The 25459-nt window shown below is 57.8% G+C and overlaps 1 protein-coding gene across 1 annotated transcript in view; it reads right to left on the bottom strand.

The window, feature by feature from the left end:
• The window catches only part of klhl18 (kelch-like family member 18), a 44620-nt gene extending 20528 nt beyond the window's left edge, over positions 1–24092 (bottom strand). The window contains 4 exon segments of the mRNA XM_085992567.1: positions 269–545; positions 2730–2870; positions 5210–5340; positions 23854–24092. Coding sequence (XP_085848693.1) covers positions 269–545; positions 2730–2870; positions 5210–5340; positions 23854–23970 — 666 coding nt within the window. The 5' untranslated portion in view covers positions 23971–24092.
• Between the last annotated feature and the right edge of the window lie 1367 nt (positions 24093–25459).

The following is a 25459-nucleotide window of genomic DNA, read 5'->3' as shown; positions in this document are numbered from 1 at the left end:
GTTCCCACGCGCCTGCTGCCCTTGTCCTTCTAGGTGGAAGAGGTCGCGGGTTTGGGAGATGCTGCCGAAGAAGCTTTGGCGAGTTGCTGCAGTGCATCTTGTAGATGGTACACGCTGCAGCCACGGTACGCCAGTGGTGGAGGGAGTGAATGTTTAAGGTGGTGGATGGGGTGCCAATCAAGCGGGCTGCTTTGTCCTGGATGGTGTCGAGCTTCTTGAGTGTTGTTGAAGCTGCACTCATCCAGGCAAGTGGAGAGTATTCTATCACACTCCTTACTTGTGCCTTGTAGATGGTGGAAAGGCTTTGGGGAGTCAGGAGGTGAGACACTCGCCGCAGAATTCATACCTGCTCTTCAGACTTCACATTGAGCTCATCCCGAGCAACAAGCTCCAACACCTCCTCAAAGGGCAATGCGAGGAACTCTTCAGACATGGACACTTCCACAAAGTGCTGGTGGATGAAACTGTTGGAAGAGTCGTAAAGGACGGTGCATAGCATCGTCTCCGCAAACTGACGCACTCCTAGGCAGTTTTTAGGATGCAGCCTGGAAGGGAGGAGGAAGGCATATGTTACTGCAAACTTTATAAAAATTGGGAATTGATCCCCAGAATCAGTATTGGGAGGGTTTTAGGGAACAGTTTTTTGGTATTACCCATTAATACAGGAGTGAGTTACAAGCTGGAATGTAATGGCAGGAATCGATACACCAAGTTGGTGATGAAATGTGCTTTGCCAGCAAGCCACAGGAGTTGGTCATTCAGCTCCTTGAGTCTGTTCCGCCATTCAGTTAGATCATGGCTGATCTGTACCTCAACTGCATTTAAAAGCATTTGCTCCATATCCATTGATAGCCTCCCTAACAAAAATCTATTGATCTCAGTGTTGCAAATTTCAATTGAACCAATATTCAGTCTTTTGGGGGAAGAGAGCCTCAAATTTCCACTATCCATTGTTTGAAAAAGTGCTTCTTGATTTCCCTCTTGAATAGCCTAGCTCTAATTTAAGATTATGCCCCCTTGTTCTGGTTTCACCCAGCAGAGGAAATAGTTTCCCTGTATCTACCCTATCGAATTCCTTTATCATTTTAAACACCTCAATTAGATCACCCCTCAGCCTGCTGTACTCAAGGGAATACAAGCCAGGCTTATGCAACCTGTCCTCATAATCTTACCCTTTAAACTTGATATAATTCTGGTGAATCTGTGCTGTACCCACTCCTGGGCCAATAAATCCTTCCTGAGGTGCAGTACCCAAAACTGAATGCAGTACTTCAGATGGGGCCTGACCAAAGCTCTACACCTGAAGCACAACTTCCTCCCCTTTGTACTCCAGCCCCCTTAAGATAAAGGCTAACATTCCACTAGCCTTTTTGATTACTCTTTGTACCTGTTCAATAGCTTATATTGATTTGTTAACATGAACACCTAAATCCCTCTGGTCCTCCACTGCTCTTAGACTTTCCCCATCCCTTTTAATGATCCCCCTCCTTGTCTGAAGGTACTAATTGAGGCTGGAGCTGTGAGCAGTTCACCTAAACTGCACTCTAGCAGATACTCTGGGTGGAGGAGTCTGGACAATGTCAGCTGGCCTTTAAGGTATCACAGCCAAACCCAATTCCTTCAGCACCTGACTTCCACGCTTGCCACCAAGAACAGGAACCTTGGAGCACCTTCCGTCTCCCTACTGCAGCTGCACGGAGATCAACTGTAGCATCCTAATGCTCACCCAGCTGGGATCAGCTAATTCAGAGCAGACCATGGGATCGAACCTGGGAACTCCCCGATCTGTACAGTTCAGTACCATTGGGCCATGGGATTCTCCTCACTCTCATATTGAACACTGCCACAATCACCTCATACCCAAGGTAACAACTTGTATTTATATATAGCGCCTTTAACGTAGTAAAACACTTCACAGGAGTATTAAAAGACAAAAAAATTTGACAGTGAGCCACATGAGAAGAAATTAGGGCAGGTGAGCAAAAGCTTGGTCAAAGAGGTAGGTTTTAAGAAACGTCTTAAAGGAGGAAAGGGAGGTAGCGAGGCAGAGAGGTTTAACCAGGGAATTCCAGAGCTTAGGGCTTAGGCAACAGAAGGCACGGCCACCAATGGTTGAGCAATTATAATCAGGGATGCTCAAGGGGGCAGAATTAGAGAGCGCAGATATCTTGGGGGGCTGAAGGAGATTACAGAGACAGGGAGGGGCGAGGCCATGAAGGGATTTGAAAACAAGGATGAGAATTTTGAAATCAAAGCTACAGACTAACTGGTACAATCTTTCACCCCAAATTCCTTCTCCAGTCACTGGTTTCCTTCCCTGAAGGTGCCAACTCATGCAGGGGTTCGGTTCCACAGATTCCAACCACCCTGCAATAACTTGCCCAATGGTCTACAGCCACATTCCAGCCTCCAACTACTCAAGCGTCAGCAGACCATTTGAGTATGTGGGGCATCACAGCCAAGCCGAATCCTACCCTCACCGGACATTCCAGCAGGAATCAACACAGAGCAATCAGGAAGCGGAACTCTGGCTTGTCTTTTTCTCCTCCCTAGACCAGGAGTTATGAGATCAATTGCAGTGGCCCAACTGCACCTTATCCTGGGATCAGTCCGTCTCTACGAGGAACCTCCCTGGCCTGTGAATACTGCAGTGACACACGGAGCCCCGGGGATCTGGCAGCAACACTCGAGTGATGATTGCGATTTTCTCTCCCACTCCCAACACTCACCTCTCTCTCAGGAAGGTACAGCACGCATCCTTTACATTCTGGAGCTGCAGGAAACTGGCACCGATCAGCAATGACTGCACGTTCTGCTGGTCTATCGCCAGACGGCCATTATAGGCAAAGTTAATGAGCGCTTCCAGGGCACTGCGAGAAGACAGACAGACTCACTTTAACTCTCTCTATCAAAGCCTGACTCTATCACTTTAAAATTTCTCATACAACTGCACAAAAACAGCAACAAAAGACCCGTCAATGCTTGCTCTTATATTAAACACTGCCCCATCACCTCATGGCCGAGGCACTGTACTGCGTACAGTACAATCTTTTAATCCAGATTCACCCTCCAGACACTGGTTTATTCCCCATCTCCCCTGAAGGTGCTGAATCATGCTGGGGTTTGACTCCAGAGCTGCTAATCACCCTGCAGTAACTTGCCCAATGGTCAGGTGTGATGTACAGTCCCCACCACATACAGCGGACATGTTTGTGCTAATGCGATTTGCCTGCTATAAGTAGTAGATGGTAAATCCATCTCAATGAACCAAGACATTGTAGCAACGATTGACCTGATCGCACGTTAAACATATCAGCTGATAGAGACTTCTGGAAGTTTCAGTCAATGAGACACCAACGATTTAGACTTTGAAATCAGAAACAATTTCTAAATTTGCAGATGACACCAAATTGGAGGGGGATAGTCAATATTGAGGAGGACTGCAACAATTTACAGGAGGACATTAATAAACTTGCAGAATGGGCGTATAATTGGCAAATGAAATTCAAAACAGATAAATGTGAGGTATTACATTTTGGTAGGAAGAATAGGGAGGTCACTTATCACTTGGAGGGTGCGAGTCTAGGTGGTGTAGAGAAGCAAAGGGATCTCGGGGTATAAATACACAAAAAGTAGCAACACAGGTTAACAAGGCCATAAAGAAAGGCTAGGGTTTATTTCTAGAGGGATAGAATTGAAAAGTAGTGAAGTTATGCTAAACTTGTATCAAACCTTGGTTAGACCACACTGAGTACTGCGTACAGTTCTGGTCACCATATTATAAAAAGGATATAGAGGCACTGGAGAGGGTGCAGAGACGATTTACAAGGATGATACCAGAAATGCGAGGGTATACATATCAGGAAAGGATGAACAGGCTGGATCTCTTTTCATTTGAAAGAAGAAGGTTGAGGGGGTGACCTAATTGAGGTCTTCAAAATTATGAAAGGTTTTGCTAGAGCAGTTACAGAGAGTTTCCACTTGTGGGGAAGAGCATAACTAGAGGCTGTCAATATAAGGTAGTCACCAAAAAATCAAATACGGAATTCAGAAGAAACTTTTTTACCCAGAGGGTGGTGAGAATGTGGAACTCGCTACCACAGGGAGTAGTTGAGGCAAATAGTATAGATGCATTTAAGTCGAGGCTAGGTAAGCATATGAGGGAGAAGGGATTAGAGGGTTATGCTGACAGATTGAGATGAGGAAGGATGGGAGGAGGCTCGAGTGGAGTATAAACGCCGGTATGGACTGGTTGAGCCGAATGGCCTGTTTCTGTGCCGTATAATCTGTGTAATCCTATGATATAGGCACCTGTCTGTGATAAGCGAGGATGCTGTAAGTGGTGGGGTCTGTACCTCTCCCTTCTCCTCAGACACGAGTAACGTTGATGGTGTCAGCCATAGCTCAGTTGGTAGCACCCTCGCCTCTGAGTCAGAAGGTTGTGGAGTTCAAGTCCCACTCCAGAGACTTGAGAACAAAAATCTAGGCTGACACTCCAGTGCAGTGAGGGAGTGCTGCACTGTCAGAGGTGCTGTCTTTCAGATGAGATGTTAAACCGAGGCCCCGTCTGCTCGCTCAGGTGGATGTAAAAGGTCCCATGGCACTATTTTGAGGAGCAAGGGATTTCTCCCTGGTGTCCTCGCCAATATTTATCCCTCAACCAATATCACAAACAAATTATCTGGTTATCATCACATTGCTGTTTGTTGAAGCTTGCTATGTGGAAATTGGCTGCCGCGTTTCCTACATTACAACAGTGACTACACTCCAAAAGTACTTTATTGTCTGTAAAGTGCTTTAGGACGTCCGGTGGTCGTGAAAGGTGCAATAGAAATGCAAGTCTTTCTTTCTTCTTTACTGGGGTGAATCAGTAGGGAAATCAACAGTTACTAGAAAAACACAGAGCATGTCACACAATGAATTACTTTCCTGAGTTCAGTGACGGTTATGTACAGAAATGTGACAGCCAGTCTGTGCCAGCCACGTCCCACAAACCGTACATAGATAAGTTAATCCTTTCAACCAGTGCCACAGGATACTCAGCGTCCAGATGGTTAACATCTCGTCCGAAGGACGGCACCTCCGACAACGCAGCACCCACTCAGCGCTGCACTGAAGCAGGGCAGTGGGTAAAACGGGACTAAATAAGAGAGTCGCTCAAAGCCTGAAATCACAGAGATAGAGAGGGTATAAACCAAACGCCTCTAACCTCGGGTCCATTCCCTGCATGACAATCTCGGCCTGCTTGCATTCGATCATGTCGTTTGTGAACATGGCATGGAAGTACGGAATGGACGCAGCCAGCACAATGCGATGGGCACTATACTTGTGGTCACCAACCTGCAAGGGAAGACCAGAATCTTTAGGAGCAGGAAAATCCCAACAACTCCAACTCCAATATCCCAATATCAACCACCCAAACGTCATGGGTAATATGGGGGCGGGGGTGTTGGTTGGGGGTTTGAGATCGGGGAGAGGGAGGGAGATCGGGGGGGGAGAGGGAGATCCGGGGGGGGGGGGGGGGGGAAAGAGGGAGAGGGAGATCGGGGGGGGGAGGAGAGGGAGATCGGGGGGGGGGGGGGGGGGGAGGAGAGGGAGATCGGGGGGGGGGGAGGAGAGGGAGATCGGGGGGGGGGGGAGGAGAGGGAGATCGGGGGGGGGAGGAGAGGGAGATCGGGGGGGGGAGGAGAGGGAGATCGGGGGGGGGAGGAGAGGGAGATCGGGGGGGGGAGGAGAGGGAGATCGGGGGGGGAGGAGAGGGAGATCGGGGGGGGGAGGAGGGAGATCGGGGGGGGAGAGGGAGATCGGGGGGGGGAGAGGGAGATCGGGGGGGGGAGAGGGAGATCGGGGGGGGGAGAGGGAGATCGGGGGGGGGAGAGGGAGATCGGGGGGGGGGGGAGAGGGAGATCGGGGGGGGGGGGGGAGAGGGAGATCGGGGGGGGGGGGGGGAGAGGGAGATCGGGGGGGGGGAGAGGGAGATCGGGGGGGGGGGGAGAGGGAGATCGGGGGGGGGGGGGAGAGGGAGATCGGGGGGGGGGGGAGAGGAGATCGGGGGGGGGGGGGAGAGGGAGATCGGGGGGGAGGGGAGAGGGAGATCGGGGGGGAGGGGGAGAGGGAGATCGGGGGGGAGGAGAGGGAGATCGGGGGGGGGAGAGGGAGATCGGGGGGGGGAGAGGGAGATCGGGGGGGGGAGAGGGAGATCGGGGGGGGGGAGAGGGAGATCGGGGGGGGGGAGAGGGAGATCGGGGGGGGGAGAGGGAGATCGGGGGGGGGAGAGGGAGATCGGGGGGGGGAGAGGGAGATCGGGGGGGGAGAGGGAGATCGGGGGGGGAGAGGGAGATCGGGGGGGGGAGAGGGAGATCGGGGGGGGAGAGGGAGATCGGGGGGGGAGAGGGAGATCGGGGGGGGGAGAGGGAGATCGGGGGGGGGAGAGGGAGATCGAGGGGGGGGGAGAGGGAGATCGGGGGGGGGGGAGAGGGAGATCGGGGGGGGAGAGGGAGATCGGGGGGGGGAGAGGGAGATCGGGGGGGGAGAGGGAGATCGGGGGGGGGAGAGGGAGATCGGGGGGGGGAGAGGGAGATCGGGGGGGGGGGGGAGAGGGAGATCGGGGGGGGGGGGGGGAGAGGGAGATCGGGGGGGGGGGAGAGGGAGATCGGGGGGGGGGGGGAGAGGGAGATCGGGGGGGGGGGGGGGGGAGAGGGAGATCGGGGGGGGGGGAGAGGGAGATCGGGGGGGGGGAGAGGGAGATCGGGGGGGGAGAGGGAGATCGGGGGGGGGGGGGGGAACGAGCACACAGTTCAAACCAGACACTAACCCCGGGGAACCACAGCCACACGATACAACTGACAAACCCCAGCATAACTACCAGGGAGGAAGCCACACATAGTCCCCCTACCATTCCCAGCTCACCAAGAGAAGAGCAGCATAGCAGGAAGTGAGTGAGCCCTCCAGGGCCGACCAGCCTAGCCAGGAAGTGAGTGAGCCTACCAGGGCCGACCAGACACATACCCCGGGATCACACAGCCAGATACAACCAAAAGATAAATTTAATCAATTAGAGATAGAGATGGTTAAACTTAGAGAGGACTTCCTCAAAATGAATGACGATCAAAATCAGGAGAGGGAGAGACACAAGAGAGAGCTGAAGCTACTTGAGAACCAGGTGAATCTACTTAGGAATCAGGTGAAAGAGCTGCAGGAAAAAGAAGAGAGCCATAGAGGAGAGAAAACACATTAGACCAGCAACCAGAGGCTAGAGATAAGACAAGACAGAGCCGGACGGAACGGCTGCACTCCCACACGGAACAAAAGCAACAGACACACAATACAAGGGGTGCCACACAGACCGACCAGCATACTGATTCGCAATCTTCCCCCACCACCGTGGAACCACAAGCGGGCCGCTCACAAGAGGTACGCACACACCAGACACCCAGCCCAGCCACACACACACTATGAGTCCAAGCGAAAGCCACCAGACAGTAAACGCAAACAAGGCTGACGTCGTAATACTCATAGACTCAAATGGGAAATTTCTATGGGAGAAAAAGCTATTCCGAGAAGTAAAGTAGAAAAGATCTGGTGCCCAACAACAAACAGAGCCATGGGATGGCTGACCAAAGCCAGATTAGGCTCCCCCCAACACATAATAATACACACGGGCACAAATGACCGAAAGACCCAACAGAAAGAAGTAGCAACATCGCTCAGAGCAATGATTAGGAAAGCAAGCAGTACATTTCCAAACACTAGAATCACTGTTTCCACAATATTGCCGAGAACAGACTTCAACAACAACACAATTCATGAGATAAATGCCAGCATAGCAAGAGACTGCGAATCAAACCACAACGTACACCTGGCCCAACACCCCACCCTCGATGAGGAATGTCTTTACGACCACGTCCACATCCAAAGGCAAAGAATATCGATCTTTGCTAAAGCCCTGAAGGACGTCGCTTTTAACCGGGTCCATACCCAGACTCCAAGAGGACCCCCCCCCGACCACCAGAGATCAGCGAGGTACATATCAGGAACACTACAAGGACCACCAACACACCAACCGAGACCAGAGAGGATCCCCATGCAAAACAACAATATCAGACCTGCACCACTCCTGTCCCACAGGGGAATAGGACTGCTCCCAGCCAGACAGAGGGAGAGATGCACAGGACGTACGCAATACCTCAGACAGAAACAATCCATTAAGAGACAATAAGCAGATGTGCAGCAGCATCTACTTCCGCCTTATGGATCAAGGACTAATTAATAGAAAGAACTGTAACCAAATTGTATTAACTTTTGTAGACAACTGATGTGATCTTTTTTTTCCACACTTAGACACGACAAACACGTACCACTCTTTAACCTATCATAGTAAAAGATCAAACTTAACATGAAATCCTTATATATTTCGACCTGGAATATCCAAGGTCTACGCTCTTCACTGCGAGAAGTGAAAAGTAGGACCCCAGAGTTCATAGATGAAACTAAAGACCTAGATATTATCATTTTACAGGAAACTTGGTATAAAGGAAAAGGACACACTGGCTGTCCCCAAGGGTACACTGAGCTGGTGGTCCCCTCCAATAAATTACCAAGTGTAACCCAAGGCAGAGACTCCGGAGGCATACTGATCTGGTTTAAAACAGAACTTAAGAATTACATCAAATTTATAAAAAAGGGCGAAAACCATATGTGGCTCAAACTTGAGAGGGAGATTATCTCAAACACCCAAGATGTTTACATTTGCGCACTTTATATCCCTCCAATCGATTCCCCGTACTTTAAAGAGGACACCTTCTCCAACATGGAGGGGGAAATTATCCAATACCAGGCCCAGGGGAACGTGTTGATCTGTGGGGACCTCAATTCAAGAACGGGCGAAGAACCAGACTTCACCAATAATCAGGGAAACAATTACGTTTTCGGGAATAACCACTTTGACATCCCTTCCCTTCCATACAGGCATAACTGCGACAAGCAGTCAAATACCAACGGAAAACAGCTACTACAGCTCTGTCGAAACCTGGGTCTGTACATTGTCAATGGTAGGTTCATAGGAGACCTCCTAGGAAGATCGACCTATTGCTCACCTCTTGGCTGCAGCACAGTAGACTATATGATTACAGACTTAGACCCATCCTCTTTCAGAGCATTCACAGTCAAACCACAAACAACACTGTCAGATCACAGTCAAATTACTATGTTCCTCAAAAAGACAGAAACAAACAACATAGAAACACAACCCAGTAAACTGTACAACACCAAAAAATCGTACAGATGGGCCAAAAGCGACACGGAAAAATACCAGAAAACAATTAGCAATGCATCAACTCAAGCTCTCTTAGACACCTTTCTGGATAACATATACACTCACAATAAAGAAGGCGTAAACCGGGCAGTTAGTAAACTAAACAATATTTTTGATAATTTGGCAACAAATGCAAACTTGAAAGCTCGCAAGAACAAACCCAAAACAAAAAACTATGAAAAATGGTTTGACCGAGATTGCCGTAACATGAGGAAAAAACTTAGAAAAATATCAAACCAAAAACACAGACATCCAGAAAACGAGGAACTACGCCTTACTTATTGTCAGACACTAACACAATACAGAAACACACTCAGAACCAAAAAAGAGCAATATATTAAGAATACACTCAGCTCCATGGAGGAATCCATTGATTCCAATTGTTTCTGGGAAAACTTGAAAACACTACACAAAAAACAACACGACGATTTGGCCATTCAAAATGGGGACACATGGGTAAACCACTTTGAAAAATAATACCAGAAAAACACACTAAGACCAGAGCAACACCAAATATGCAAAAAACTGGAAAAGCTAGAAATGGCCATAAAAGATAACCAAAACCCGCTGGACGCCATAATAACAGAAAAAGAACTTCTTGAAAAACTCAAGGACCTGCGACCAGGAAAAGCCTGCGGGACAGACGCATACTAAACGAGATGATTAAACACACAGACAACAAAATGAAACTGGCTATCCTAAAACTCTTCAACTTGGTTCTGAGTGTCGGTTATTTCCCTGATATCTGGAACAAAAGACTCATAACGCCCATATACAAAAGTGGGGACAAAATCGACCCAAACAACTATCGAGGCATCTGTGTAAACAGTAACCTGGGGAAGGTATTCTGTAGCATCATAAACAAAAGACTTATAAACTTCCTTGAGGAGCACAATGTCTTGAGTAAAAGCCAAATTGGATTCCTGCCAAACTATAGAACATCCGATCATATCTTCACCCTACAGACCCTAATTGACAAACACGTTCACCATAACAAAAGCAAAATCTACGCATGCTTTGTAGATTTCCAGAAGGCTTTCGACTCCATCTGGCATGACGGTTTATTCCTGAAACTTATCGAAAGTGGGGTAGGAGGGAAAACATATGATGTAATTAAATCAATGTATACAAACAACAAATGTGCAGTTAAAATTGGAGACAAACAAACAAAATACTTCCCACAGGGGCGGGGGGTGACGCAGGGCTCGCCAATCTCACCGACACTCTTTAATATTTACATAAATGGATTGGCAAAACTACTTGAACAATCTACAGCACCCGGCCTTCACCCTATATGAATCCAAGGTTAAATTCCTCCTCTATGCAGACGACCTGGTTCTGCTGTCACCTACTAAAGAGGGGCTACAGCAAAACCTGGACCTAACCTGGACCTGCTGGAGTCATACTGCCAGACTTGGGCCCTGACAATAAATCCCCAAAAAACCAAAGTCCTTGTGTTCCAGCAAAGATCCAAACATCAGGGACCCAAAATAAATTTCACAGTAGGAACAACCAAAATTGAACAAACCACTAACTACACATACTTGGGCTTAAAAATCAGTTCTACGGGAAACTTCAAACTGGCTGTGAATGAACTGAAAGAGAAAGCAAGAAGGCTTTCTATGCCATCAAAAAATCAATCCAAATAGAAATCCCAATTAGCATTTGGCTCAAAATTTTCAAATCAGTAATTGAACCAATTGCACTCTATGGCAGTGAGGTATGGGGGACCGCTAACTCAACAAGAATTTGCAAAATGGGACAAACACCCAATTGAGATCCTACATGCAGAATTCTGTAAAAGTATCCTCCGGACTCAAAGGAAAACAGTAAACAATGCATGCAGGGCGGAACTAGGCCAATATCCATTAATAATCACTATCCAAAAAAGAGCCACCAAATTTTGGAATCACCTCCAAATGAGCAATCCCCAATGCTATCACTACGACGCCCTGAAATGCCAAGAGCTGACCATAAAGAAGAATACCCTCAGTCAACTAGTCCTGGGACTCAGTGAAGTAACTACTAACAATACTAACAATAACCAGCCCCAGGACAGTGACAGGGTAACACAAAGAATTCGACCCAACACAATCGTCGCTAAGCAAAAGGAAAAATATCTGACATATTGGGCAGAAACAACAAAAACCCAAAGCAAACTCAATTGCTACTTGGCCCTAAACAGACAATACAACATAGCTGATTACCTGACCATGGTAAAGGATAACAAACTGAGAAGAACCTTCACAAGGTACAGACTTAGCGAACATAGCCTAGCGATCGAAAAAGCAGACACAGGCAGACCAGGCTGCCAAGAGAGGACAGGATATGCTCTCACTGCAGTCAGGGAGTGGTGGAGACAGAGATGCACTTCCTCACAGCTTGTGGAAAATATCAGGGCATCAGGGAGAATTTCTACCAAAAATCTCACAAATATGCCCTGATTTCAGAAATCTGAATGACAACCAAAAACTCCCATTCCTACTGGGAGAGGAGAGAAGCTGTATAACACTGGCGGCGCACTATGTTACAGCTTGCCATGAACAGAGGGACAACCAGTAAACTAAGAAAAAAATATATATAAACAATGCGAATGTATATTTATACACTCAGGGATATACCTGTTTATACACTGTATGAATAGAACTGCGTTTATGTGCTAAACCATAAATGTATTTTGATGCTTTGGCAACATAAGATGTAACTTATCATGCCAATAAAGCGATTTGAATTGTGAATTGTGAATTGTGAGAGGGAGATCGGGGGGGGAGAGGGAGATCGGGGGGGGGAGAGGGGAGATCGGGGGGGGGAGAGGGAGATCGGGGGGGGAGAGGGAGATCGGGGGGGGGAGAGGGAGATCGGGGGGGGGAGAGGAGATCGGGGGGGGGAGAGGGAGATCGGGGGGGGAGAGGGAGATCGGGGGGGGGAGAGGGAGATCGGGGGGGGAGAGGGAGATCGGGGGGGGAGAGGGAGATCGGGGGGGGAGAGGGAGATCGGGGGGGGAGAGGGAGATCGGGGGGGGAGAGGGAGATCGGGGGGGGGAGAGGGAGATCGGGGGGGGAGAGGGAGGATCGGGGGGGGGAGAGGGAGATCGGGGGGGGGAGAGGGAGATCGGGGGGGGAGAGGGAGATCGGGGGGGGAGAGGGAGATCGGGGGGGGAGAGGGAGATCGGGGGGGGGAGAGGGAGATCGGGGGGGGGGAGAGGGAGATCGGGGGGGGGGAGAGGGAGATCGGGGGGGGAGAGGGAGATCGGGGGGGGAGAGGGAGATCGGGGGGGAGAGGGAGATCGGGGGGGGAGAGGGAGATCGGGGGGGGAGAGGGAGATCGGGGGGGGGAGAGGGAGATCGGGGGGGGAGAGGGAGATCGGGGGGGGAGAGGGAGATCGGGGGGGGGAGAGGGAGATCGGGGGGGGGAGAGGGAGATCGGGGGGGGAGAGGGAGATCGGGGGGGGAGAGGGAGATCGGGGGGGGGAGAGGGAGATCGGGGGGGGAGAGGGAGATCGGGGGGGGGAGAGGGAGATCGGGGGGGGGGAAAGAGTGATATCGGGGGGGGGAAAGAGTGATATCGGGGGGGGGGGGGGAGAAAGAGGGAGATCGGGGGGATACCAAGAGAGGACAGGATATGCTCTCACTGCAGTCAGGGAGTGGTGGAGACAGAGATGCACTTCCTCACAGCTTGTAGAAAATATCAGGGCATAAGGGAGAATTTCTACCCAAAATTCACAAAAATATGCCCGGAATTCAGAAATTTGAATGACGACCCAAAAACTCCCATACCTACTCGGGGAAGAGAGAAATTGCATAACACTCGCGGCGCACTATGTTACAGCTTGCCATAAACAGAGGGACAACCAGTAAATAAAGGAAAAGAGTATATATAAATTATATGAAAGTATATATTTATACACTCAGGGATATTATCTGTTTATACACTGTATGGATAGATCTGCATTTTTGTGAACAAACATGAATATTTTCTGATGCTTTGGCAACATAAGATGTAACTTGTCATGCCAATAAAGCGATTTGAATTGAATTGAATTGAAGGGAGAGGGAGATCGTTGGGGGGGGGGGGGGGGTGGGAGAGGGAGATCGTGGGGTGGGGGGGGGGGAGAGGGAGATCGGGGTGGGGTGGAGAGGGAGATCGGGGGGGGGCAAGAGGGAGATGGGGGGAGAGGGAGATCGGGGGAGGCAGAGGGAGATCGGGGGGGGAGAGAGGGAGATCGTGGGGGGGGTGGGGAGAGGGAGATCGGGGGGGCGGGCGAAGAGGGAGATCGGGGGGGGCGAAGAGGGGAGATCGGGGGGGGGGCGAAGAGGGAGATCGGGGGGGCGAAGAGGGAGATCGGGGGGGGCGAAGAGGGAGATCGGGGGGGGCGAAGAGGGAGATCGGGGGGGGCGAAGAGGGAGATCGGGGGGGGGCGAAGAGGGAGATCGGGGGGGCGAAGAGGAGATCGGGGGGGGCGAAGAGGGAGATCGGGGGGGGCGAAGAGGGAGATCGGGGGGGGCGAAGAGGGAGATCGGGGGGGGCGAAGAGGGAGATCGGGGGGGGCGAAGAGGGAGATCGGGGGGGGGCGAAGAGGGAGATCGGGGGGGCGAAGAGGGAGATCGGGGGGGGCGAAGAGGGAGATCGGGGGGGGGCGAAGAGGGAGATCGGGGGGGGCGAAGAGGGAGATCGGGGGGGGCGAAGAGGGAGATCGGGGGGGGGCGAAGAGGGAGATCGGGGGGGGCGAAGAGGGAGATCGGGGGGGGCGAAGAGGGAGATCGGGGGGGGGCGAAGAGGGAGATCGGGGGGGGGCGAAGAGGGAGATCGGGGGGGGGCGAAGAGGGAGATCGGGGGGGGGGTCGAAGAGGGAGATCGGGGGGGGTCGAAGAGGGAGATCGGGGGGGGGTCGAAGAGGGAGATCGGGGGGGGTCGAAGAGGGAGATCGGGGGGGGGGTCGAAGAGGGAGATCGGGGGGGGTCGAAGAGGGAGATCGGGGGGGGTCGAAGAGGGAGATCGGGGGGGGTCGAAGAGGGAGATCGGGGGGGGGTCGAAGAGGGGAGATCGGGGGGGGTCGAAGAGGGAGATCGGGGGGGGTCGAAGAGGGAGATCGGGGGGGGTCGAAGAGGAGATCGGGGGGGGTCGAAGAGGGAGATCGGGGGTCGAAGAGGGAGATCGGGGGGTCGAAGAGGGAGATCGGGGGTCGAGAGGAGATCGGGGGGTCGAAGAGGGAGATCGGGGGGTCGAAGAGGGAGATCGGGGGGTCGAAGAGGGAGATCGGGGGGTCGAAGAGGGAGATCGGGGGGGTCGAAGAGGGAGATCGGGGGGTCGAAGAGGGAGATCGGGGGGTCGGAAGAGGGAGATCGGGGGGTCGAAGAGGGAGATCGGGGGGTCGAAGAGGGAGATCGGGGGGTCGAAGAGGGAGATCGGGGGGTCGAAGAGGGAGATCGGGGGGTCGAAGAGGGAGATCGGGGGGTCGAAGAGGGAGATCGGGGGGTCGAAGAGGGAGATCGGGGGGTCGAAGAGGGAGATCGGGGGGTCGAAGAGGGAGATCGGGGGGTCGAAGAGGGAGATCGGGGGGGGTCGAAGAGGGAGATCGGGGGGTCGAAGAGGGAGATCGGGGGGTCGAAGAGGGAGATCGGGGGGTCGAAGAGGGAGATCGGGGGGTCGAAGAGGGAGATCGGGGGGTCGAAGAGGGAGATCGGGGGGTCGAAGAGGGAGATCGGGGGGTCGAAGAGGGAGATCGGGGGGTCGAAGAGGGAGATCGGGGGGTCGAAGAGGGAGATCGGGGGGTCGAAGAGGGAGATCGGGGGGTCGAAGAGGGAGATCGGGGGGTCGAAGAGGGAGATCGGGGGGTCGAAGAGGGAGATCGGGGGGTCGAAGAGGGAGATCGGGGGGTCGAAGAGGGAGATCGGGGGGTCGAAGAGGGAGATCGGGGGGTCGAAGAGGGAGATCGGGGGGTCGAAGAGGGAGATCGGGGGGTCGAAGAGGGAGATCGGGGGGTCGAAGAGGGAGATCGGGGGGTCGAAGAGGGAGATCGGGGGTCGAAGAGGGAGATCGGTGGGGTCGAAGAGGGAGATCGGGGGGTCGAAGAGGGAGATCGGGGGGTCGAAGAGGGAGATCGGGGGGTCGAAGAGGGAGATCGGGGGGTCGAAGAGGGAGATCGGGGGGTTCGAAGAGGGAGATCGGGGGGTCGAGAGGGAGATCGGGGGGTCGAAGAGGGAAGATCGGGGGGTCGAAGACGGCGAGATCGGGGGGTCGAAGAGGGAGATCGGCTGGGGTCGGAAAGAGGAGATCGAGGGGGTCGTAAGAGGGAAAGGGGGGTCGAAGAGGGGATCGGGGGGTCGATCGTCGAAGAGGGAGATCGGGGGGTCGAAGAGGGAGATCGGGGGGTCGAAGAGGGAGATCGGGGGGTCGAAGAGGGAGATCGGGGGGTCGAAGAGGGAGATCGGGGGGTCGAAGAGGGAGATCGGGGGGTCGAAGAGGGAGATCGGGGGGTCGAAGAGGGAGATCGGGGGGTCGAAGAGGGAGATCGGGGGGTCGAAGAGGGAGATCGGGGGTCGAAGAGGGAGATCGGGGGGTCGAAGAGGGAGATCGGGGGGTCGAAGAGGGAGATCGGGGGGTCGAAGAGGGAGATCGGGGGGTCGAAGAGGGAGATCGGGGGGTCGAAGAGGGAGATCGGGGGGTCGAAGAGGGAGATCGGGGGGTCGAAGAGGGAGATCGGGGGGTCGAAGAGGGAGATCGGGGGGTCGAAGAGGGAGATCGGGGGGTCGAAGAGGGAGATCGGGGGGTCGAAGAGGGAGATCGGGGGGTCGAAGAGGGAGATCGGGGGGTCGAAGAGGGAGATCGGGGGGTCGAAGAGGGAGATCGGGGGGTCGAAGAGGGAGATCGGGGGGTCGAAGAGGGAGATCGGGGGGTCGAAGAGGGAGATCGGGGGGTCGAAGAGGGAGATCGGGGGGTCGAAGAGGGAGATCGGGGGGTCGAAGAGGGAGATCGGGGGGTCGAAGAGGGAGATCGGGGGGTCGAAGAGGGAGATCGGGGGGTCGAAGAGGGAGATCGGGGGGTCGAAGAGGGAGATCGGGGGGTCGAAGAGGGAGATCGGGGGGTCGAAGAGGGAGATCGGGGGTCGAAGAGGGAGATCGGGGGGTCGAAGAGGAGATCGGGGGGTCGAAGAGGGAGATCGGGGGGTCGAAGAGGGGAGATCGGGGGGTCGAAGAGGGAGATCGGGGGGTCGAAGAGGGAGATCGGGGGGTCGAAGAGGGAGATCGGGGGGTCGAAGAGGGAGATCGGGGGGTCGAAGAGGGAGATCGGGGGGTCGAAGAGGGAGATCGGGGGGGTCGAAGAGGGAGATCGGGGGGTCGAAGAGGGAGATCGGGGGGTCGAAGAGGGAGATCGGGGGGTCGAAGAGGGAGATCGGGGGGTCGAAGAGGGAGATCGGGGGGTCGAAGAGGGAGATCGGGGGGTCGAAGAGGGAGATCGGGGGGTCGAAGAGGGAGATCGGGGGGTCGAAGAGGGAGATCGGGGGGTCGAAGAGGGAGATCGGGGGGTCGAAGAGGGAGATCGGGGGGTCGAAGAGGGAGATCGGGGGGTCGAAGAGGGAGATCGGGGGGTCGAAGAGGGAGATCGGGGGGTCGAAGAGGGAGATCGGGGGGTCGAAGAGGGAGATCGGGGGGTCGAAGAGGGAGATCGGGGGGTCGAAGAGGGAGATCGGGGGGTCGAAGAGGGAGATCGGGGGGTCGAAGAGGGAGATCGGGGGGTCGAAGAGGGAGATCGGGGGGTCGAAGAGGGAGATCGGGGGTCGAAGAGGGAGATCGGGGGGTCGAAGAGGGAGATCGGGGGGTCGAAGAGGGAGATCGGGGGGTCGAAGAGGGAGATCGGGGGGTCGAAGAGGGAGATCGGGGGGTCGAAGAGGGAGATCGGGGGGTCGAAGAGGGAGATCGGGGGGTCGAAGAGGGAGATCGGGGGGTCGAAGAGGGAGATCGGGGGGTCGAAGAGGGAGATCGGGGGTCGAAGAGGGAGATCGGGGGGTCGAAGAGGGAGATCGGGGGGTCGAAGAGGGAGATCGGGGGGTCGAAGAGGGAGATCGGGGGGTCGAAGAGGGAGATCGGGGGGTCGAAGAGGGAGATCGGGGGGTCGAAGAGGGAGATCGGGGGGGCGAAGAGGGAGATCGGGGCGAAGAGATCGGGGGGCGAAGAGGGAGATCGGGGGGGCGAAGAGGGAGATCGGGGGGGCGAAGAGGGAGATCGGGGGGGCGAAGAGGGAGATCGGGGGGCGAGACGAAGAGGGAGATCGGGGGGGCGAAGAGGGAGATCGGGGGGGCGAAGAGGGAGATCGGGGCGAGAGGATCGGCGAAGAGGGAGATCGGGGGGGCGAAGAGGGAGATCGGGGGGGCGAAGAGGGAGATCGGGGGGGCGAAGAGGGAGATCGGGGGGGCGAAGAGGGAGATCGGGGGGCGAAGAGGGAGATCGGGGGGGCGAAGAGGGAGATCGGGGGGGCGAAGAGGGAGATCGGGGGGGCGAAGAGGGAGATCGGGGGGGCGAAGAGGGAGATCGGGGGGGCGAAGAGGGAGATCGGGGGGGCGAAGAGGGAGATCGGGGGGGCGAAGAGGGAGATCGGGGGGGCGAAGAGGGAGATCGGGGGGGCGAAGAGGGAGATCGGGGGGGCGAAGAGGGAGATCGGGGGGGGCGAAGAGGGAGATCGGGGGGGCGAAGAGGGAGATCGGGGGGGCGAAGAGGGAGATCGGGGGGGCGAAGAGGGAGATCGGGGGGGCGAAGAGGGAGATCGGGGGGGCGAAGAGGGAGATCGGGGGGGCGAAGAGGGAGATCGGGGGGGCGAAGAGGGAGATCGGGGGGGCGAAGAGGGAGATCGGGGGGGCGAAGAGGGAGATCGGGGGGGCGAAGAGGGAGATCGGGGGGCGAAGAGGGAGATCGGGGGGGCGAAGAGAGAGGGAGATCGGGGGGGCGAAGAGGGAGATCGGGGGGGCGAAGAGGGAGATCGGGGGGGCGAAGAGGGAGATCGGGGGGGCGAAGAGGGAGATCGGGGGGGCGAAGAGGGAGATCGGGGGGGCGAAGAGGGAGATCGGGGGGGCGAAGAGGGAGATCGGGGGGGCGAAGAGGGAGATCGGGGGGCGAAGAGGGAGATCGGGGGGGCGAAGAGGGAGATCGGGGGGGCGAAGAGGGAGATCGGGGGGGCGAAGAGGGAGATCGGGGGGGCGAAGAGGGAGATCGGGGGGGCGAAGAGGGAGATCGGGGGGGCGAAGAGGGAGATCGGGGGGGCGAAGAGGGAGATCGGGGGGGCGAAGAGGGAGATCGGGGGGGCGAAGAGGGAGATCGGGGGGGCGAAGAGGGAGATCGGGGGGGCGAAGAGGGAGATCGGGGGGGCGAAGAGGGAGATCGGGGGGCGAAGAGGGAGATCGGGGGGGCGAAGAGGGAGATCGGGGGGGCGAAGAGGGAGATCGGGGGGCGAAGAGGGAGATCGGGGGGGCGAAGAGGGAGATCGGGGGGGGCGAAGAGGGAGATCGGGGGGCGAAGAGGGAGATCGGGGGGGCGAAGAGGGAGATCGGGGGGCGAAGAGGGAGATCGGGGGGGCGAAGAGGGAGATCGGGGGGGCGAAGAGGGAGATCGGGGGGGCGAAGAGGGAGATCGGGGGGGCGAAGAGGGAGATCGGGGGGGCGAAGAGGGAGATCGGGGGGGCGAAGAGGGAGATCGGGGGGGGCGAAGGGAGATCGGGGGGGCGAAGAGGGAGATCGGGGGGGCGAAGAGGGAGATCGGGGGGGCGAAGAGGGAGATCGGGGGGGCGAAGAGGGAGATCGGGGGGGCGAAGAGGGAGATCGGGGGGGCGAAGAGGGAGATCGGGGGGGCGAAGAGGAGATCGGGGGGCGAAGAGGGAGATCGGGGGGGCGAAGAGGGAGATCGGGGGGGCGAAGAGGGAGATCGGGGGGGCGAAGAGGGAGATCGGGGGGGCGAAGAGGGAGATCGGGGGGGCGAAGAGGGAGATCGGGGGGGCGAAGAGGGAGATCGGGGGGGCGAAGAGGGAGATCGGGGGGGCGAAGAGGGAGATCGGGGGGGCGAAGAGGGAGATCGGGGGGGCGAAGAGGGAGATCGGGGGGGGCGAAGAGGGAGATCGGGGGGGCGAAGAGGGAGATCGGGGGGGCGAAGAGGGAGATCGGGGGGGCGAAGAGGGAGATCGGGGGGGCGAAGAGGGAGATCGGGGGGGCGAAGAGGGAGATCGGGGGGGCGAAGAGGGAGATCGGGGGGGGCGAAGAGGGAGATCGGGGGGGCGAAGAGGGAGATCGGGGGGGCGAAGAGGGAGATCGGGGGGGCGAAGAGGGAGATCGGGGGGGCGAAGAGGGAGATCGGGGGGCGAAGAGGGAGATCGGGGGGGCGAAGAGGGAGATCGGGGGGGCGAAGAGGGAGATCGGGGGGGCGAAGAGGGAGATCGGGGGGGCGAAGAGGGAGATCGGGGGGGCGAAGAGGGAGATCGGGGGGGCGAAGAGGGAGATCGGGGGGCGAAGAGGAAGATCGGGGGGGCGAAGAGGAGATCGGGGGGGCGAAGAGGGAGATCGGGGGGGCGAAGAGGGAGATCGGGGGGGCGAAGAGGGAGATCGGGGGGGCGAAGAGGGAGATCGGGGGGGCGAAGAGGGAGATCGGGGGGGCGAAGAGGGAGATCGGGGGGGCGAAGAGGGAGATCGGGGGGGCGAAGAGGGAGATCGGGGGGGCGAAGAGGGAGATCGGGGGGGCGAAGAGGAGATCGGGGGGGCGAAGAGGGAGATCGGGGGGGCGAAGAGGGAGATCGGGGGGGCGAAGAGGGAGATCGGGGGGGCGAAGAGGGAGATCGGGGGGGCGAAGAGGGAGATCGGGGGGGCGAAGAGGGAGATCGGGGGGGCGAAGGAGGGAGATCGGGGGGGCGAAGAGGGAGATCGGGGGGGGCGAAGAGGGAGATCGGGGGGGCGAAGAGGGAGATCGGGGGGGCGAAGAACGAAGAGGGAGATCGGGGGGGCGAAGAGGGAGATCGGGGGGGCGAAGAGGGAGATCGGGGGGGCGAAGAGGGAGATCGGGGGGGCGAAGAGGGAGATCGGGGGGGCGAAGAGGGAGATCGGGGGGGCGAAGAGGGAGATCGGGGGGGCGAAGAGGGAGATCGGGGGGGCGAAGAGGGAGATCGGGGGGGCGAAGAGGGAGATCGGGGGGGGCGAAGAGGGAGATCGGGGGGGCGAAGAGGGAGATCGGGGGGGCGAAGAGGGAGATCGGGGGGGCGAAGAGGGAGATCGGGGGGGCGAAGAGGGAGATCGGGGGGGCGAAGAGGGAGATCGGGGGGGCGAAGAGGGAGATCGGGGGGGCGAAGAGGGAGATCGGGGGGGCGAAGAGGGAGATCGGGGGGGCGAAGAGGGAGATCGGGGGGGCGAAGAGGGAGATCGGGGGGGCGAAGAGGGAGATCGGGGGGGCGAAGAGGGAGATCGGGGGGGCGAAGAGGGAGATCGGGGGGGCGAAGAGGGAGATCGGGGGGGCGAAGAGGGAGATCGGGGGGGCGAAGAGGGAGATCGGGGGGGCGAAGAGGGAGATCGGGGGGGCGAAGAGGGAGATCGGGGGGGCGAAGAGGGAGATCGGGGGGGCGAAGAGGGAGATCGGGGGGGCGAAGAGGGAGATCGGGGGGGCGAAGAGGGAGATCGGGGGGGCGAAGAGGGAGATCGGGGGGGCGAAGAGGGAGATCGGGGGGGCGAAGAGGGAGATCGGGGGGGCGAAGAGGGAGATCGGGGGGGCGAAGAGGGAGATCGGGGGGGCGAAGAGGGAGATCGGGGGGGGCGAAGAGGGAGATCGGGGGGGGCGAAGAGGGAGATCGGGGGGGCGAAGAGGGAGATCGGGGGGGCGAAGAGGGAGATCGGGGGGGCGAAGAGGGAGATCGGGGGGGCGAAGAGGGAGATCGGGGGGGCGAAGAGGGAGATCGGGGGGGCGAAGAGGGAGATCGGGGGGGCGAAGAGGGAGATCGGGGGGGCGAAGAGGGAGATCGGGGGGGCGAAGAGGGAGATCGGGGGGGCGAAGAGGGAGATCGGGGGGGCGAAGAGGGAGATCGGGGGGGCGAAGAGGGAGATCGGGGGGGCGAAGAGGGAGATCGGGGGGGCGAAGAGGGAGATCGGGGGGGCGAAGAGGGAGATCGGGGGGCGAAGAGGGAGATCGGGGGGGCGAAGAGGGAGATCGGGGGGGGCGAAGAGGGAGATCGGGGGGGCGAAGAGGGAGATCGGGGGGGGCGAAGAGGGAGATCGGGGGGGCGAAGAGGGAGATCGGGGGGGCGAAGAGGGAGATCGGGGGGGCGAAGAGGGAGATCGGGGGGGCGAAGAGGGAGATCGGGGGGCGAAGAGGGAGATCGGGGGGGCGAAGAGGGAGATCGGGGGGGCGAAGAGGGAGATCGGGGGGGCGAAGAGGGAGATCGGGGGGGCGAAGAGGGAGATCGGGGGGGCGAAGAGGGAGATCGGGGGGGCGAAGAGGGAGATCGGGGGGGCGAAGAGGGAGATCGGGGGGGCGAAGAGGGAGATCGGGGGGGCGAAGAGGGAGATCGGGGGGGCGAAGAGGGAGATCGGGGGGCGAAGAGGGAGATCGGGGGGGCGAAGAGGGAGATCGGGGGGGCGAAGAGGGAGATCGGGGGGGCGAAGAGGGAGATCGGGGGGGCGAAGAGGGAGATCGGGGGGGCGAAGAGGGAGATCGGGGGGGCGAAGAGGGAGATCGGGGGGGCGAAGAGGGAGATCGGGGGGGCGAAGAGGGAGATCGGGGGGGCGAAGAGGGAGATCGGGGGGGCGAAGAGGGAGATCGGGGGGGCGAAGAGGGAGATCGGGGGGGCGAAGAGGGAGATCGGGGGGGCGAAGAGGGAGATCGGGGGGGCGAAGAGGGAGATCGGGGGGGCGAAGAGGGAGATCGGGGGGGGCGAAGAGGGAGATCGGGGGGGCGAAGAGGGAGATCGGGGGGGCGAAGGAGGGAGATCGGGGGGGCGAAGAGGGAGATCGGGGGGGCGAAGAGGGAGATCGGGGGGGCGAAGAGGGAGATCGGGGGGGCGAAGAGGGAGATCGGGGGGGCGAAGAGGGAGATCGGGGGGGCGAAGAGGGAGATCGGGGGGGGCGAAGAGGGAGATCGGGGGGGCGAAGAGGGAGATCGGGGGGGCGAAGAGGGAGATCGGGGGGGCGAAGAGGGAGATCGGGGGGGCGAAGAGGGAGATCGGGGGGGCGAAGAGGGAGATCGGGGGGGCGAAGAGGGACGATCGGGGGGGCGAAGAGGGAGATCGGGGGGGCGAAGAGGGAGATCGGGGGGGCGAAGAGGGAGATCGGGGGGGCGAAGAGGGAGATCGGGGGGGCGAAGAGGGAGATCGGGGGGGCGAAGAGGGAGATCGGGGGGGCGAAGAGGGAGATCGGGGGGGCGAAGAGGGAGATCGGGGGGGCGAAGAGGGAGATCGGGGGGGCGAAGAGGGAGATCGGGGGGGCGAGAGGAGGGAGATCGGGGGGGCGAAAGAGGGAGATCGGGGGGGCGAAGAGGGAGATCGGGGGGGCGAAGAGGGAGATCGGGGGGGCGAAGAGGGAGATCGGGGGGGCGAAGAGGGAGATCGGGGGGGCGAAGAGGGAGATCGGGGGGGCGAAGAGGGAGATCGGGGGGGCGAAGAGGGAGATCGGGGGGGCGAAGGGGAGATCGGGGGGGCGAAGAGGGAGATCGGGGGGGGCGAAGAGGGAGATCGGGGGGGCGAAGAGGGAGATCGGGGGGGGCGAAGAGGGAGATCGGGGGGGGCGAAGAGGGAGAGGGAGATCGGGGGGGGCGAAGAGGGAGAGGGAGATCGGGGGGGCGAAGAGGAGAGGGAGATCGGGGGGGCGAAGAGGGAGATCGGGGGGGGCGAAAGAGGGAGAGGGCGAAGAGGGAGAGGGCGAAGAGGGAGAGGGCGAAGAGGGAGATCGGGGGGGCGAAGAGGGAGATCGGGGGGGGCGAAGAGGGAGATCGGGGGGGTGGAGGAGGGAGATCGTGGGGGGGGGAAAGAGGGGAGATCGGGGTGGGGGGAGAGGGAGTGAGATCGGGGTGGGGGGAGAGGGAGTGAGATCGGGGGGGGGGGTGGAGGGAGATCGGGGGGGGGGAGAGGGAGATGGGGAGGGAGGGAGAAAGAGGGAGATGGGGAGGGAGGGAGAAAGAGGAAGATGGGGAGGGAGGGAGAAAGAGGAAGATGGGGAGGGAGGGAGAAAGAGAAGATGGGGAGGGAGGGAGAAAGAGGAAGATGGGGAGGGAGGGAGAAAGAGGAAGATGGGGAGGGAGGGAGAAAGAGGAAGATGGGGAGGGAGGGAGGGAGAGGAAGATGGGGGGGAGGGAGGGAGAAAGAGGAAGATGGGGGGAGGGAGGGAGGGAGAAAGAGGAAGATGGGGAGGGAGGGAGGTGGGGGGGGAGAGGGAGATGGAGGGAGGATGGGGGAGGGAGATAGGGAAGGGGGGAGGGAGATAGGGAGGGAGGGGGATCGGGAATCCCTTCTCCTCCCGATGCCCACAGCTCCTCTCACCCATGGAGCGGGTTCCTCTACCTCAGCCTGTCCCGTTCCCCGCGCCTTACCCGCAGGGTCACATCGCACAGCTTGCCCTGTCGCCGGATCTCCTCCATCAGGCCGTAGCCCCTCGCCGGCAGGTCGCTGACGCTGAAAAGCATCAAATCCTCGTCCGGGTCCGCCATCTTGCCTCGGCAAAAACGTCACTTCCGACGGCGCACCGGCAGTTCGCGCTGTGGGGTTTGGAGCCGTCGGTGTCTTCACTTCCGTGCCGATTTCCCGATTACCTCATTTCCTCTTCACGACACATGGAGAAATTAGGGAACGTCAACATATTACACCCCGTACAAGAAGCGCACAGAGGAGTCCAGGTCGTGGACATAGTTGGAATTCACTTACCGTGCGCTCTTCTCCTGCTCCCTTCACCTCTAAACTGCTGACCAGCCAACTACCCTTGCTCACTCTCCTCGGGAGCTGCCTCTGCCATCGTCACCCACCCACCTCTCTGTCCATGCAAAGTACAATCCCACCTCAAGCCTCCCTTTCCTCTCCAAAGTCCTTGAACATAGTGATCGCCTCCCAAATCCGTGCCCATCTTTCTCGCAACTCCATGTTTGAACCACTCCACAGCAATAAAACAGCCCTCATCAAAGTCACAAATGACAAGTGCACTATCCCTCCTTCTCGACCTGTCTCCTGCCTTTGACACGTTGCACCACTCCATCCTCCTCCAACATCTCTCCTCCATTGTCCAGCTCAGTGGCACTGCCCTCGCCCGGTTCCACTCTTATCCAAGTGTAGCCTGAGAATCTGCTGCAATGGCTTCTCTTCCTGCGCCTGTACCGATGCCTCTGAAGTCCCCCGACGCTATCCTTAGCCCCTGCTTGTCTTGTTTTGCACACTTTGTATAAAAATAATAAATTGCAGGACAACGGAGTATTACAATTTAAACTCTTTTAATGAAGCATCAGGTCTGTGCTGATTCACAGCAGTACAGCACCGTGTGGACAAAATGGAGTCAGGACCCCTGGGTCTTCTAAACCATAGCAGTCCTTACAGATGCCTGCAGGCCAATGACAACTCAGCATGTGATCACATGTGAATATAATAGGTATTCCTTACAGATGCCTGCGGGCCAATGATAATTCAATATGCAAATGTTACAGTGCTCTTCCTCGTCTTCATGCTCCCTCTTGGTGAGATCACGCAGATATAGGGTCAGCTTCCACATATACGCTGATGACACCCAGCTCTGCCTCACCACCATCTCTCTCAACCCCTCCACTGCCATTGTGCATCCAGTCCTGGGTGAACTGAAATTTCCTCCAGTTAAACATTGAGAAGAACAAAGCCATAATTTTTGATCCCCCTAAGCTCTGTACCCCCACCACAGAAGTGTCAGCCTGGATTTGAAGCTCAGGTCCTGAAATAGGGCTTGAACCCACAACCGTTTGCCTCAGGGGCAAGTATGGTAACACTGAGCCAATCTGACACTAACGAATGGTTAGTTGTTGCAGCTGCTTCCATTCCATGGGAGTGGGGATGATGGGGAATAAATTAGGGCAACATGGAGGGTGGAAGTAAACAAACTCATGGTACCACTTGACAAATACCAGCAGAGTTCTTCTGGTGTGCTAACCAATATTTATCCCACAGCCAACATCACCAAAAGTA

The sequence above is a fragment of the Somniosus microcephalus genome, chromosome 7 (assembly GCF_052327205.1).
Source record: "Somniosus microcephalus isolate GS21.2 chromosome 7, FLI_Smic_1.0, whole genome shotgun sequence".
NCBI lineage: Eukaryota > Metazoa > Chordata > Chondrichthyes > Squaliformes > Somniosidae > Somniosus > Somniosus microcephalus.
Note: the sequence above shows the minus strand (reverse complement) of the source record. Positions and strands in the feature narration are given on the sequence as shown.